Source organism: Balaenoptera borealis (assembly GCF_965194805.1).
Source record: "Balaenoptera borealis genome assembly, chromosome: X".
Classification (NCBI taxonomy): Eukaryota; Metazoa; Chordata; class Mammalia; order Artiodactyla; family Balaenopteridae; genus Balaenoptera; species Balaenoptera borealis.
The window spans coordinates 37392579-37406463 of record NC_138881.1 but is presented as its reverse complement, the minus strand read 5'-3'; the positions used below and the strand labels follow the sequence as shown (position 1 = coordinate 37406463).

The 13885-nt window shown below is 37.7% G+C and overlaps 1 protein-coding gene across 10 annotated transcripts in view; it reads left to right on the top strand.

Annotated features, from left to right (window-relative positions):
• The window catches only part of CASK (calcium/calmodulin dependent serine protein kinase), a 394779-nt gene that overhangs the window by 198842 nt on the left and 182052 nt on the right, over positions 1–13885 (top strand). For all 10 annotated transcript variants that reach the window (XM_082378094.1, XM_082378100.1, XM_082378096.1 and 7 more), the window contains exons 4-5: positions 8639–8716; positions 13813–13885. In XM_082378094.1, the coding sequence (XP_082234220.1) occupies positions 8639–8716; positions 13813–13885 (151 nt within the window). The remainder of the gene's footprint in view (positions 1–8638; positions 8717–13812) is intronic.

Below are 13885 nucleotides of genomic sequence, written 5' to 3'. Positions count from 1 at the left end.
TTTACAGTTTTTTTCCCTGTAATTCATTTCTATTCTCATAGCATTGTGGTCAGAAAAGATGCTTGATATGATTTCAGTTTTCTTAAATTTACTGAGGCTTGATTTGTGACCTAAGATGTGATCTATCCTGGAGAATGTTCCGTGCGCACTTGAGAAGAAAGTGTATTCTGCTGTTTTTGTATAGAATGTCCTATAAATATCAGTTAAATCTATCTGGTCTATTGTGTCATTTAAAGCTTCTGTTTCCTTATTTATTTTCATTTTGGATGATCTGTCGATTGGTGTAAGTGAGGTGTTAAAGTCCCCCACTATTATTGTGTTACTGTCGATTTCCTGTTTTATAGCTGTTAGCAGTTGCCTTATGTTTTGAGGTGCTCCTATGTTGGGTGCATATATATTTATAATTGTTATATCTTCTTCTTGGATTGATCCCTTGATCATTCTGTAGTGTCCTTCCTTGTGTCTTGTAACATTCTTTATTTTAAAGTCTATTTTATCTGATACGAGTATTGCTACTCCAGCTTTCTTTTGATTTCCATTTGCATGGAATATCTTTTTCCATCCCCTCACTTTCAGTCTGTATGTGTCCCTAGATCTGAAGTGGGTCTCTTGTAGACAGCATATATATGGGTCTTGTTTTTGTATCCATTCAGCAAGCCTGTGTCTTTTGGTTGGACCATTTAATCCATTCACGTTTAAGGTAATTATCGATATGTATGTTCCTATGACCATTTTCTTAATTGTTTTGGGTTTGTTTTTGTAGGTCCTTTTCTTCTCTTGTGTTTCCCACTTAGAGAAGTTCCTTTAGCATTTGTTGTAGAGCTGGTTTGGTGGTGCTGAATTCTCTTAGCTTTTGCTTGTCTGTAAAGCTTTTGATTTCTCCATCGAATCTGAATCAGATCCTTTCTGGGGAGAGTAATCTTGGTTGTAGTTTCTTCCCTTTCATCACTTTAAGTATATCATGCCACTCCCTTCTGGCTTGTAGAGTTTCTGCTGAGAAATCAGCTGTTAACCTTATGGGAGTTCCCTTGTGTGTTATTTGTCATTTTTCCCTTGCTGCTTTCAATAATTTTTCTTTGTCTTTAATTTTTGCCAATTTGATTACTATGTGTCTAGGCATGTTTCTCCTAAGGTTTATCCTGTATGGGACTCGCTGCGCTTCCTGGACTTGGGTGGCTATTTCCTTTCCCATGTTAGGGAAGTTTTCGACTATAATCTCTTTAAATATTTTCTCAGGTCCTTTCTCTCTCTCTTCTCCTTCTGGGACCCCTATAATGCGAATGTTGTTGCATTTAATGTTGTCCCAGAGGTCTCTTAGGCTGTCTTCATTTCTTTTCATTCTTTTTTCTTTAGTCTGTTCCGCAGCAGTGAATTCCACCATTCTGTCTTCCAAGTCACTTATCCATTCTTATACCTGTTATTCTGCTATTGATTCTTTCTAGTGTATTTTTCATTTCAGTTATTGTATTGTTCATCTCTGTTTGTTTGTTCTTCAGTTCTTCTAGATCTTTGTTAAACATTTCTTGCATCTTCTGGATCTTTGCCTCCATTCTTTTTCTGAGGTCCTGGATCATCTTCACAATCATTATTCTGAATTCTTTTTCTGGAAGGTTGCCTATCTCCACTTCATTTAGTTGTTTTCCTGGGGTTTTATCTTGTTCCTTCATCTGGTACATAGCCCTCTGCCTTTTCATCTTGTCTGTCTTTCTGTGAATGTGGTTTTTGTTCCACAGGCTGCAGGATTGTAGTTCTTCTTGCTTCTCCTGTCTGCCCTCTGGTGGATGAGGCTATCTGAGAGGCTTGTGTAAGTGTCCTGGTGGGAGGGACTGGTGGTGGGTAGAGCTGACTGTTGCTCTGGTGGGCAGGGCTCAGTAAAACTTTAATCCGCTTGACTCCTGATGGGTGGGGCTGGGTTCCCTCCCTGTTGGTTGTTTGGCCTGAGGCAACCCAACACTGGAGCCTACCTGGGCTCTTTGGTGGGGCTAATGACAGACTTTGGGAGGGCTCACACCAAGCAGTACTTCCCAGAACTTCTGCTGCCAGTGTCCTTGTCCCCAAGGTGAGCCACAGCCACCCCCCACCTCTGCAGGAGACCTTCCAACACTAGCAGGTAGGTCTGGTTCAGTCTCCCTTGGAGTCACTTCTCCTTCCCCTGGGTCCCAATGTGCACACTACTTTGTGTGTGCCCTCCAAGAGTGGAGTCTCTGTTTCCCGCAGTCATGTTGAAGTCCTGCAGTCAAATCCCACTAGGCCTCAAAGTCTGATTCTCTAGGAATTCCTCCTCCCGTTGGCAGACCACCAGGTTGGGAACCCTGACGTGGGGCTCAGAACCTTCACTCCAGTGGGTGGACTTCTGTGGTATAAGTGTTCTTCAGTCTGTGAGTCGTCTACCCAGCAGTTATGGGATTTGATTTTACTGTGATAGCGCCCCTCCTACCGTCTCATTGTGGCTTCTCCTTTGTCTTTGGATGTGGGGTATCTTTTTTGGTGAGTTCCAGTGTCTTCCTGTCAATGATTGTCCAGCAACTAGTTGTGATTCTTGTGTTCTCACAAGAGGGAGTGAGAGCATGTCCTTCTACTCTGCCATCTTGGTTCCTCCACCAGAAGAGAAGTTTAGATTGGCAGTTATTTTGATTTAAGATACCTTTCCACTGTATTCTGGCTTCCACTGTTGCTACTAAAAATCAGCTATCAGTCTAAGAGTCCATTGTTTTCACTCTTTGTGAGATTTTCTTTTTTCGTTTGGTTTCCTGCAGTTTTCACGGATATGTATCTAACTATAGATATCTTGCTTGATGTTTAGTGGACTTTTCAAATCAGTGGATTGGTATCTTTAATCATTTCTGGGTAATTATCAGCCATTATATTTTCAGTATTGCTTCTGCTTCATTTTCTTTTCACTGTTTAAATTAAACTTCAATAAAATACATGGTGACCTTCTCACTGTAATCTTTTATGTTTCTTATCCTCACTTATATTTTCCATGTTTTATCTCTCCTTGCTTCAATCTGATTGTCTTCTGGTTTACTAATTTTCTCTTTGACTATCTAATCTGCTCAAATTCTTAATTTTGATTTTATGTTTTTCCATTCTGAAATTTCTTCTTGCTACTTTTTCAAATCTGTAGTGTCACTTTAGATGATTTCTTGTTTCTTACTGAAGTTTTTAAATTCAGCTTTTATCTCCATGGTAAGCATTGGGGTTTTCCTATGATACCAGTAAGACATACCAGAATATATTCTATACCCCAGTTTTCAAAACACAGGTCTTTATGATTCCAGCCTGGGGCATAAGGTATTTTATCAGAGCCTTAGCCTTTGGTGGGCTCTTCTGAGGTGTGCCAAAGGAATAGCTCTGTCTCTCCTCTTGGATCACCCTGCTGCAAAAGAAGTTGGACCCTGTAAATCTCCATCTGACTGCCCCCTTCCACTTCTCTAGAGCTCCCCAAAAGTGAAGCCTCCTGCCTCCACATCTGCCTTCTTTCCATAGCCCCTCCCTATCCCCAGGGCAGAAGCAGCTCTTGCTCACCTCTTTGAGCTCTAATCCTTTCTCTGTTCTCACTAGGTAGTGCTGGTGATTCTTTAATGCTTAAAAAACTTTTTTTTATTTCATCCAGTCTTTTTAGTTGTTTCTGTCACCTTCAGGGGAAATGCTTGTCAGAGAAATCCAGATTTGATCTGTCCTTTACAGTGTTTCTCAAAGAATAGTTTGCAGGCACATTCCAATCTACCAGCCATTTACCCCTCTATAATGAGATGAGAACAGAAATTGAGACTAAATGTCTAGAAACTGTTAGAGTAATTTGGCATTGCTGTGAAATCGTAGCACATGATTTTGTATGTTGTAAAAAGTATTAGTTCTTAATATACCTGAGGGGGGATAAAGCTAGTCCTTCACCACAGTTAATTTGAGAAGCACTTCTTCATACAATCAGGTACAAGTCTCCTACAAGCCTCCTCTTTCTCTGCTTTTGCAGAATACATTGTAGAGGAGGGAAAAAAACCTTTCCTCTATACTTTTAGGTTAATGACTGAGGCCTGCAAATTAAACTGGCAAATGACAGATTAGCAGGAGAAAAGATTTTCATTCGCACATGGGGGGTGGGGGACATGCTCACGGAAAAAAGTGAAAGCCATAGAGACCCAGAGGCTTATATACCATTTTAACAGTGAAAGTAAAGAGACTAGACAAGGGAAGGGGGGAGTTTGGGCATCTGGGGTTGGGGGTGAATTGTGGGAAGGTGATCAGAAAATATATGGTAAATAAGAGTTATTTAGTAAGGTTTATTACACAGGTAAGAGTAGTTTTCTTCTTCCTGGTACATGAGAGGGGAACACCTTTACAAAAGGAAATTTCTGTCACCTTTACAAAGGGAAATTTATGTCCTGTTTTTAGGCAGAATGGAGGAGAGTACAGCATTCTTCCTGTATCTGCTGATTTTCGATTGCCTTCAGTTCAAAATAATCCTGTGCTAAAGTGGCATATTTTGGGTGGCATATTCTGATTCCCTTCAACATACAGCCAGCCATACCTTGTGCCTCTAGACCTGTGATCTGTTTTGTTTGGAGCATTTGTTTATGGACAGTTTGAAAAAATTTTATAAGTAATGCATGTTTATTACAAAATTTTAAAAATTCAGATAGATGAAGGGGGGAGGTTAAGATCATTCATAATCCCATCACTTTTCACAATTCAGAGTAAACCTCCCATAGTTTTTCTCTGTGTATTGTATAGAAGCGTTCCCCATACTCTTCCTTAGCAGGGTTTCTTCTTCTCTGTCTCATTTACTTCCTCAGAATGGAACCAACTGGGGAAATTCAGAACATGCTTCTTGAAGCTTCTTGGCAGCTCCAGAAACACACTAAGATGGGAAGCCAAAGCGAAAAACAATAGAAGAAGCCTTATAATTGGTGTTTTTTAAGTTTATTTATTTATTCATTATTTATTTTGGCTGTGTTGAGTCTTCTTTGCTGTGCGCGGGCTTTCTCTAGTTGCAGCGAGTGAGGGCTGCTCTTCGTTGTGGTGCGCAGTCTTCTCATTGCGGTGGCTTCTCTTGCTGTGGAGCACGGGCTCTAGGCATGCAGGCTTCAGTAGTTGTGGCACACGGATTCAGTAGCTGTGGCGCACAGGCTTAGTTGCTCTGCGGCATGTGGGATCTTCCCGGACCAGGGCTTGAACCCCTGTCCCCTGCATTGGCAGGCGGGTTCTTAACCACTGCGCCACCAGGGAAGTCCCATAATTGTTTTTAAAATCATATTATCAGATAAAGTTTATCAAAGAATTAAGACATTGAACTTTTTGTTCAAGGTTATTGTATTAGGATTGTATGCATTATGAATATGTATATTTTAAGTTTCTGTGATGAATAAAATTTGCATGAATAACAGTATTTTTAGTTATTTCTGTATCTCATAAAATTTAAAATTAATGGATTGCCTCTTTTACTTTAATATCAATTAATGTTGCAATTAACTAATCAAATAGCTTTAATAATAGAAAATTACTTTCACAGTAATGACTTACTTTCAGATTAAACCCTCATAGAGCATGCCGGCATGTTTTAGAAGTTCCATAGGTGTTTTTTTTTGTTTGTTTTTGTTTTTGTTTTTATTTGTTTGGTGTTTTTTTGGTACCCCTGGTTATGAACCATTGTATTAAAAAAATGTATAATAGCCAAAAGATCCCATTTATAATAGCAACTAAAAATATAAAATGCCTTGGTGGGGGGGAACCCAATAATCAATATTTGGAACTAATGTGAAGAAAACCTGAAAACTATAACTTAGAGACATGAAAGGAAATGGCGAGGCATATCATGTTCAAGGATGAGAATATTAGGAAAATGTGAATTTCTACTGGTTAATCTATAAATATAATATTATTTCAGCCAAAATATAAAAATTTTTTAGCATTTGAGAAACTGATTTTAAAGTTCAGCTGGGAGAAAAAACTCATAAGAAAATGTTTACAAAGAATAATAATGAAATGAGACTTATTTTGCCAAATATTAAAATATACTATTGCAGAATTAAAAATGGTATGGGACTAGATACAAAAATAGTGGAAAAGAGTAGAAACCTAAAAATACCTTGGTGTGTGTATATGTAAATGTAGAAATTGTCATTTCAAGTACTAGTGTTTCAGATATGTCCACGAAAAATGAGTCGATTCATGCTGGTGATTGTAGAACAGGGCAGTAAGCAATTTCCAGTTATTTCCCACTGACTGGTTCCCTCCTTAAGTGTTGGCCTCTCACCACCTTAGTACCTTCTCCTACCCTTAAGATTTTTTTCCCCCTTCCAGATCCCTCCAAAAAAGCCTTCCTCTAGCTCTAAGGATTCTTATTGCTTTATGATGCAATCAATTTAGCTCTCTCCTTTGCCTAACTCTTCTCTCTAAGTTGAATAGTGCTTATCCTCACATTTCGCAATTAAAAAGGAAAATGCCTAAACAAAACTGTAATTCCCTCACTATGTGTTTTTAGTCTTCACAGATCAACCAACCAGCTTAAACTGCAGCCAGCTTTAAAAATAGTGCCTTTTTTCTCCCCACAACACAAAGAAATGAGAAATATTCAGCCTCTCTAGTAGTCAAGGAAATGTAAATGAAAGCAATCGTGAGTGAATTTTTTTCCTCCTATCTGACTGACAAAGATTAAAAAGAATAGTCATCCTAGTAGAGGCAAGGTATAGGAAAGAACACTTTCACACCCAGTAGTGGCAGTATAAATTGTTAAAATTTTTCCAGTAGTGTATGTATCAAAAGTATTATTGTCTGTGCCCCTTGACCTAGGAACTCTGCTTGTAGGACTTATACTACAGCAGATGATATGGGCTGGTCACAAAGATACATGATCGTGTTCATCTGGGCTTTATTTCTGATTGTGCAAAATGGGCACTGCCATACTTCAGAGTAGACTGAGCCATCATAAAAATTATTTTGGAGAAGAATCCTATTTGACGTTGGAAAATGTTCGTTGGCTGTGAAATGAAAACTAGGTAAAATTTGTAAAGCCTTGTATAAATGTGAAAGTATTTTCATTTACGTAAAACCACACCAAGATTTAAATAAACTATTCATTAAATATTTACTGTGTGCATAGTATTCTGCCAGGTTTTGGGTGGGAGTATGTTGAAAATATAAAATAAACTTGTTCTTTAGGACTTCACCCTATTTTTGAACTGTTGAGCTTGAATGTGTACATTTGTTCCTTGCACACCTAGTAGGTATAACTGTAGATAATGGAAAGAACATTAAATATAGATAGGGATTTGAATTCTGTCCCTGTAACATACTTGTCTACTCACTTAGACAACTTGTTTGAGAACGAGAAGGATGCTGACCTCATGGAATGATGGTAAGAATGAAGGGAGATATAATAAGGAATGCTTTCCATGATACTTGATGAATAGTAATATTAGTTAGTAATGTTTATTAATTATTATTAATGGATTAGTTATTAATTATAGGTAATAGTAATGAATAGTTCCTTTGCTTTCCCTTCTGGAAGTCTCTATTTCCTCAGTATAAAACCTGCAACAGGTATTTTGGTGCCTGAGCTACTAAATAAATGAATGAATGAGGTACTGGATTTGAAAACACTTTATGAGCCTTAAAGCATTATGAAAATGTTAGCTAACTATTCATTAATATATGTAATGATCTGGCAAAAGTTTCGTGTATACACATAAATATGCTTCTATGTAAGTGCTAAATGTTATAATATGGGCTATATAGAGTTGTTATAGAATTTAAGTCAAAGAAGGCCTTAATGTGGCTGGTAATCGTTGAGGGGCCTTCCTGGGGAAGGTGAGATTGGAATGGAACCTTGAATTAAGGTAGGTTTTGAATGTGAGAAACAATATATGCAGAAGTGTGTGGCAGAAAAATAAAAAAAATGGTATATTCAGGGAGTAGTGTAAGACTAATCTGCGCAGAGAGTGAGTTATTCTTGAAAAGTCATTAGACAGGGTAGGTAGAAGAAGCAAGGTATGGCTGAGACAACAAGAAGCCTTAAGGATCTGTTGAGAAATAGAGAACCATTTTAAGTTTGGAGGCAAGATAGTAACCCTGCGTCACCAGCACATCAGTGTGTTAAGAGTATGTTTGTAGCAGTTAACTTTGGTAATGGAAGTATAAACAAAAATAAATTATGGATTAGCTAATTATTTTTTTCCTTTCACAGTATACAGCTTGAATTCCCTTTTAGTGGTGATAGCTATAGCTAAATGTTTTAGAATCGTTGTTGTATTCTTAAAATATTACATGGTGTGACTAGATACAATTTCGGAACTTGATTCAAAAATATGCCACAACCCCCAACATTGCCCTTTTCTGAGACTTTTTCTTGTGATAACCTAAAGAAAATTTATAGGCAATTTCCCACACTTTATGTTATTTGATGCTACCATTTGCTTTTTCTTCCTGTTTTTTTCCCCTGTAGATTTTCAATGTTAAGATGGTTATAATGTCCTTTATAATTTATGTCTATTTTTCATCAAAAGAAAGGAGATTTAAATAATTTATTATAATCTTTAGCTGTAAGTCAACTAAAAACTTAGTTACAATGTATTCACTTTCAATGTTTTCTTCCTGAAATTTTCTCTTTCCTTATATTCTTTTTCACATTTCTCTACAGTATGGATGGAGCGGATCTGTGTTTTGAAATCGTAAAACGAGCTGACGCTGGTTTTGTATACAGTGAAGCTGTGGCCAGGTATGTAATTTGTATGAACTTCCCAGAAGTAAAGGTAGAAGTAAAAGAAGGAAATGACAAGGAAATCACATGAAGTGGCCTGCTCTTTGAACTGGTGACGAGCATATTGCCACTCTTTCTTACAGGGAGCATCTCTCTTTTAATGTGCATTAGTGGAACCAAACAGTGACTGGAAATGCAAAATATTGAACAATTAATTGATCTATTTATATGGATTTACAGTTGAACATCACTACTGCTATCTTTTCCATTTCTGATGACTTTTATACAAGGAGGAATTTGATAGCTCAGGAACCGTGTAGAATTAAACTTGGGTTTTTTTGTGTGTTTGATTTTTGCTTTTTAGCAGATGTGCCTCATTAGTTCTTCAGTTTGCCTTTTAGTGATAGCAAATTGTTAGGTGACCAGTTAATCTGAGAAAAAGCATAGAACAGTAGAAGGAACAGAAATAAAAGCACAGTTTTTCTGCTGAATATATTTGCTTCAGGCCAGTGTTTGATCTCCCAATCAAGTAGCCACCATTGTTCCAAGTGTAGGAGTTCTTGTAAAGAACTGATGACTCAAAATAAGGATTTAATATGAAAAATCACAAGAGCCATGCACTGGGCCACTTGCTTGTAGATTTGAAGCAGTACAGCTTTCTGCTTTGGTGACAATCATATCATAAATACCCACTCCAATGAGTTGCCTTTTTAATACCTGGGGTACAGCATCTCTCCTCAGTCACTAACCATAGTATGTTGAAGGGTTCAAACCCACAAACCCATTAGGATTTATTAAAACTTTCTACCATTTGAGAAATAGTTACCATTAAATGATTATAACTTTCTCCCTCCTATCATTCTTTTTATAATTATGGCACAATGGACAGATATGGCTGAAAACAGCTTAGAGACTACCTCATGTGACTTCAAGCTTAGAATGGCTTGACTTTCTTCAAATTCTTTGCCCTGCCTTCTCCTGACTGAGGAGCAAGGTCCCCAGTCTCAGGAGATGGAGCAGCCATAGCTATAACACAAGATAAAGAATATACTCAATTTTAGGTAGCTGCTGTTTTGTACTCCTGGAGCTAGGGAGAAGAAGCAAATGAGAGTTTATATATACTAACTTTAATTCCTTCTTTTAACTCCCGATGTATTCATGGTAGAACTGAGGCTAAATATCCTTTTTTCTTTTGTGCCGTGTTCACTAAAGCATATTCTAGGGTTTTCTTTTTTTTTTTAATCCCATTTTACTCTTGTTTTGAATTCTTATCACAGTTTAAAATTTTTACTTTGTATTGTGTTTCAGAATTAAAAAGCATTCTTTAATACCAAAGGTAGTCAATGCTGTCTTGATTTTTCTTATGGCACAGTGGTAAACCACTTTCTCCTACTAAATGAAACTCTCAGACTTTTGCATATCATTGTCCATATTTATTTCTTTAAGAATTTGAGTTTTGTATTTTCCCATATTGATATCTTTCAACAGCAGCATCAAATAGGGAAAACTAAAAATTCTAGATGTTGATTTTATAAAACAGTGAAGCTTGATGGAGGAATATGACCTTTTCCTTTTGGAACCACAAAAACACTGGGGTACCTGGCATATAGGCTGTCAGAGTTGGTGTTAAACCAGTACCACATTTACTCTGTTCCCTACTCATCCCTATCACTTTTCCTTAACTTTGAGCCTGTCTCTGCCACTGGACTATGTGTTAGGATAGGGGGAATAGTAGTGTTGTAGAGGTGATGTCATACAGTGAAATGACTTGAGTTCTCTCCCAATCTTGAGATTTATAGAAAAGTTAGATGTTTATATATATCAAGATGATTGTATATCAATCAAGCCTGTTGATTTTAAGATCTACCTATATTGCTATTAAAATGGTGATTTTATGAAAGGAACTTTCCAGAATGGACCAGAAAAGAGTAGTATTGGGATCAGTAAGTGACACTGCATAGAGAGGGGTTTGGCACAAGTTATTAAAAACCCTTCCTAAAAATGACAAAAGGGAGTGGCCTCAGAAAGTATGATTATGTATGTCCCCTATTGCAGAGTACCAATGACCATGTAACAAGGGCACGTAAATCCTTCCTTTGGTTTAGAGCGTTCAACCAGATGACTTCTACCTTCCTCCTCTCTGATTCTGTGATTTGTTGTTGGAAAATTCAGCTTGCATTAGTTATTCTAGTGAGACCAATTGCAAGAAGACTCTGAGACACCAAGTAATCATATTGATAATGTTGTTTTTCTCCAACTGGCTGAGCGTCAAGAGGAGTAGCAAAGCATGACATGAAAGAAAACTGCGTTCAGTCCTTACAACCCAATTAGTGATCACCTCTGTTCTTTCAGAGGTGGTGAGTTGTGGAGCAGGCTAACATATAGGATCAGATTATCAAATCAAACTCTTACAAATCAGAGAGATATTCTTCCCTAGCACCAGGCTTTACTAAACAATTATAAGGATACAAGCAATCAAAAGGCTCAGCTGAAGCAGACAGAGATCTGGGCCTTTTAAGGGCAGCTCCTCACTTCATTCCTTCCTGCATCAGAAATGCACCTCTGGCCCAGAATAGATGAGGTCTCTACATGAGGTTTGTGAGATTCCACACACAGAGGGGAGCATTTAAATTATGAAACATCTCCATTGTGTATCTTGGAGAGTTGTATAGCTTACATGACATCTTCCAGGAAGCCATTCATGCCTCAGAGATCCTGGGTTCTGTTTATCATAGGTAGTCCTTAGCCAAGAACATTCTGTTAAGGGAATTCCAGAGATAAGCTTTCTTCAGCCTAGCAAAGAGCTTTTTTAAGTGTAGTCTTTTTACCCAGAGTTGCCAAAGAGAGTAGACTGAGTCACCTCCCTTCTTTTCTTCCACCCCCAAAATACCTCCTTCCAAAGGAAGTGAGAGGATTGCTGGCCAGCTCTTTTCTTTCCACGCAGTTATCATCATTCCTGATCCTTAGGGATGGAGACAAACATAGATATTGATGAGTTCTCTGAAAGTATAGGCCACCATGATGCTTCATGAAATGAAGCTTTTTGATTAAAGTTTAGTCAGCAACTCTCTAGAATGTATATGGGTGGATTTTGGTTCTGTAGTCTGCTTGCACACTATTCACATGCACAGCCTCCCAAGGGTCATGACTGGGAGGGTGGAGAAAGATCAGTTTAAATATGTTATATTTGGGGGAAAAAATTCTACCCTGCCCCCACAGAGATTCTAATATGTATGTATATTTAGGTTAAATAATTGAGTATTCGGATTTAAAAATGCTCATTCATTGAGGTTTTTTCTTTTTAAATAAAACTTTGAGATAAGAATTTTTTTTTTTAGAATTTTCTTCAGGCTAAGGATAGAAGTGGCTGTCCTAGTGCTAAGTATCCAAAGTAGTCATGCTGTTAGGTATAAGCTAGGTCCATATTACCTAACTTAAACTTACCTACTATTCCAATGTTCACACCTAGATGCACAAATAGGCTGTTCCTAAATCTTGACTAAATTTGATAATAATAGACTTAACCTTTGTAGCATGCTTTAGAGTTTTTAGAAACTAGAGTTTTTCACACTTGTTATCTCTGCCATTTCGGGGGGTCACAGATCCTCCAAAGCATGATTTGAATCAGGAAAGGGCAACAACACCAAGTTAAGAACCCCTAACTTAAACAGAAACTTAATTTCAACTGCACTGGCCCAGGAAAAGAGTATGTGACCATGACCCGCCATGTGTGCATTTGCAAAGTAAGAAAAATTGAACATCACAACTGCAGGAGCCTGGCTCCTTCTGCTTAGAGCCCAGTTGTGAGGAGACAATGATAAGTACAGGAACAAAGCCTGGGTTTTTTTTTCCCCCCTGCCTTTCATTTTTAAACTAGAACCTTCTGATCAATTCTAATACATGAAATAATGCATATGCTAATTAGAGGGACATTGATGTGAGTTTGGCTAGATAGTAGCATACCAAAGAGGGAACTCAATGGAAATGTCTTTTAATTTTAAAGCAGGAGTGGAGAAAATTTTTGTTGATCTTGAGTCACAAGCACACACACAAGGTCATTTGTAAGTACCATTAAATTATTTAGTTTTTATTTTAAAGTGTGGGGAATAAAAGATCTGGATAGAAAAAACCAAAATGCAATAAATACTAAACAATAATTAATGTTAAGTATATTGCATTTCTGTGTCATGGCTAGTTGGGAAGGAAAAGGGGAAAGTGAGAAAGGAAGAGGGATAGTAGGGGAAAAACGACAGATATGAAGGGAATAAAATTCAGAGGAAGAGAAGATGAAAAAGACCCTCAAAGAAGAAACAGTGGGATTACAGAAGAACTTCAGAATGGAGGGAAGGAAATCGAAGTAAGTTCTGAAGTAATACTGAATGAACTGCTCTTGTCACACCCTGTGGCTATTTGACCCTGTTACCATTTTTAAGGACTGTTCTTTAAAATGCTCGCTCCTCTGTTCTTCACCTGGACCCAGTGCAGAGCCTCTGTGGACCCTGCTGACCTTGTGAGGAGTTTGACTTCCTAGGACTTAGGCCCAGAAGGAACTCTGCTTTGTTCAAGGATGCCCCAACTAAAACTTGATTATGTTGCAAAAAGAAATTGTAGAGGCATAAGAGGGTTCTTCTTTCTTGTTTGTCCTTAGAGCTAAATGGAAATAAGACAGAGAGCCAGCCTCTGCTGGCAGATAAAAGGTTCCCACCCCTTTAGTCAGAATCCTTGGTGTACCTCTGAGCACTGGTCACTTAATAGCAATCCAGTGTAACTAAGTAGAATTAACTGAGTGTCAGAAGACTTTTTTTTTCATGTTTTAAGCTTGAATTTTTAGTTTGCAGAGCTATTTTACTTATGAACTGTGTGAAATTCCTTTGACTTAGATATCTCAGAAAATACAGAACACATTAATTCTTCATAAAGCTCATAAACTTATGCATCTAACAACTTTTTCATTACTAAGCTGCACATTCCACCAATCTTGTCTACTCAAATGAAAAGTGTCCGTGGGCAGTGAGTATGAAGGTGGGAGTTACAAACTAGGGACACTGTACATTAAGTTTTAAAAATATAAGGGTTTTTTTTTACAGTTTTAGATTTCTTTTGTTTTTCTACAGTCATTACATGAGACAGATACTGGAAGCTCTACGCTATTGTCATGATAACAACATAATTCACAGGGATGTGAAG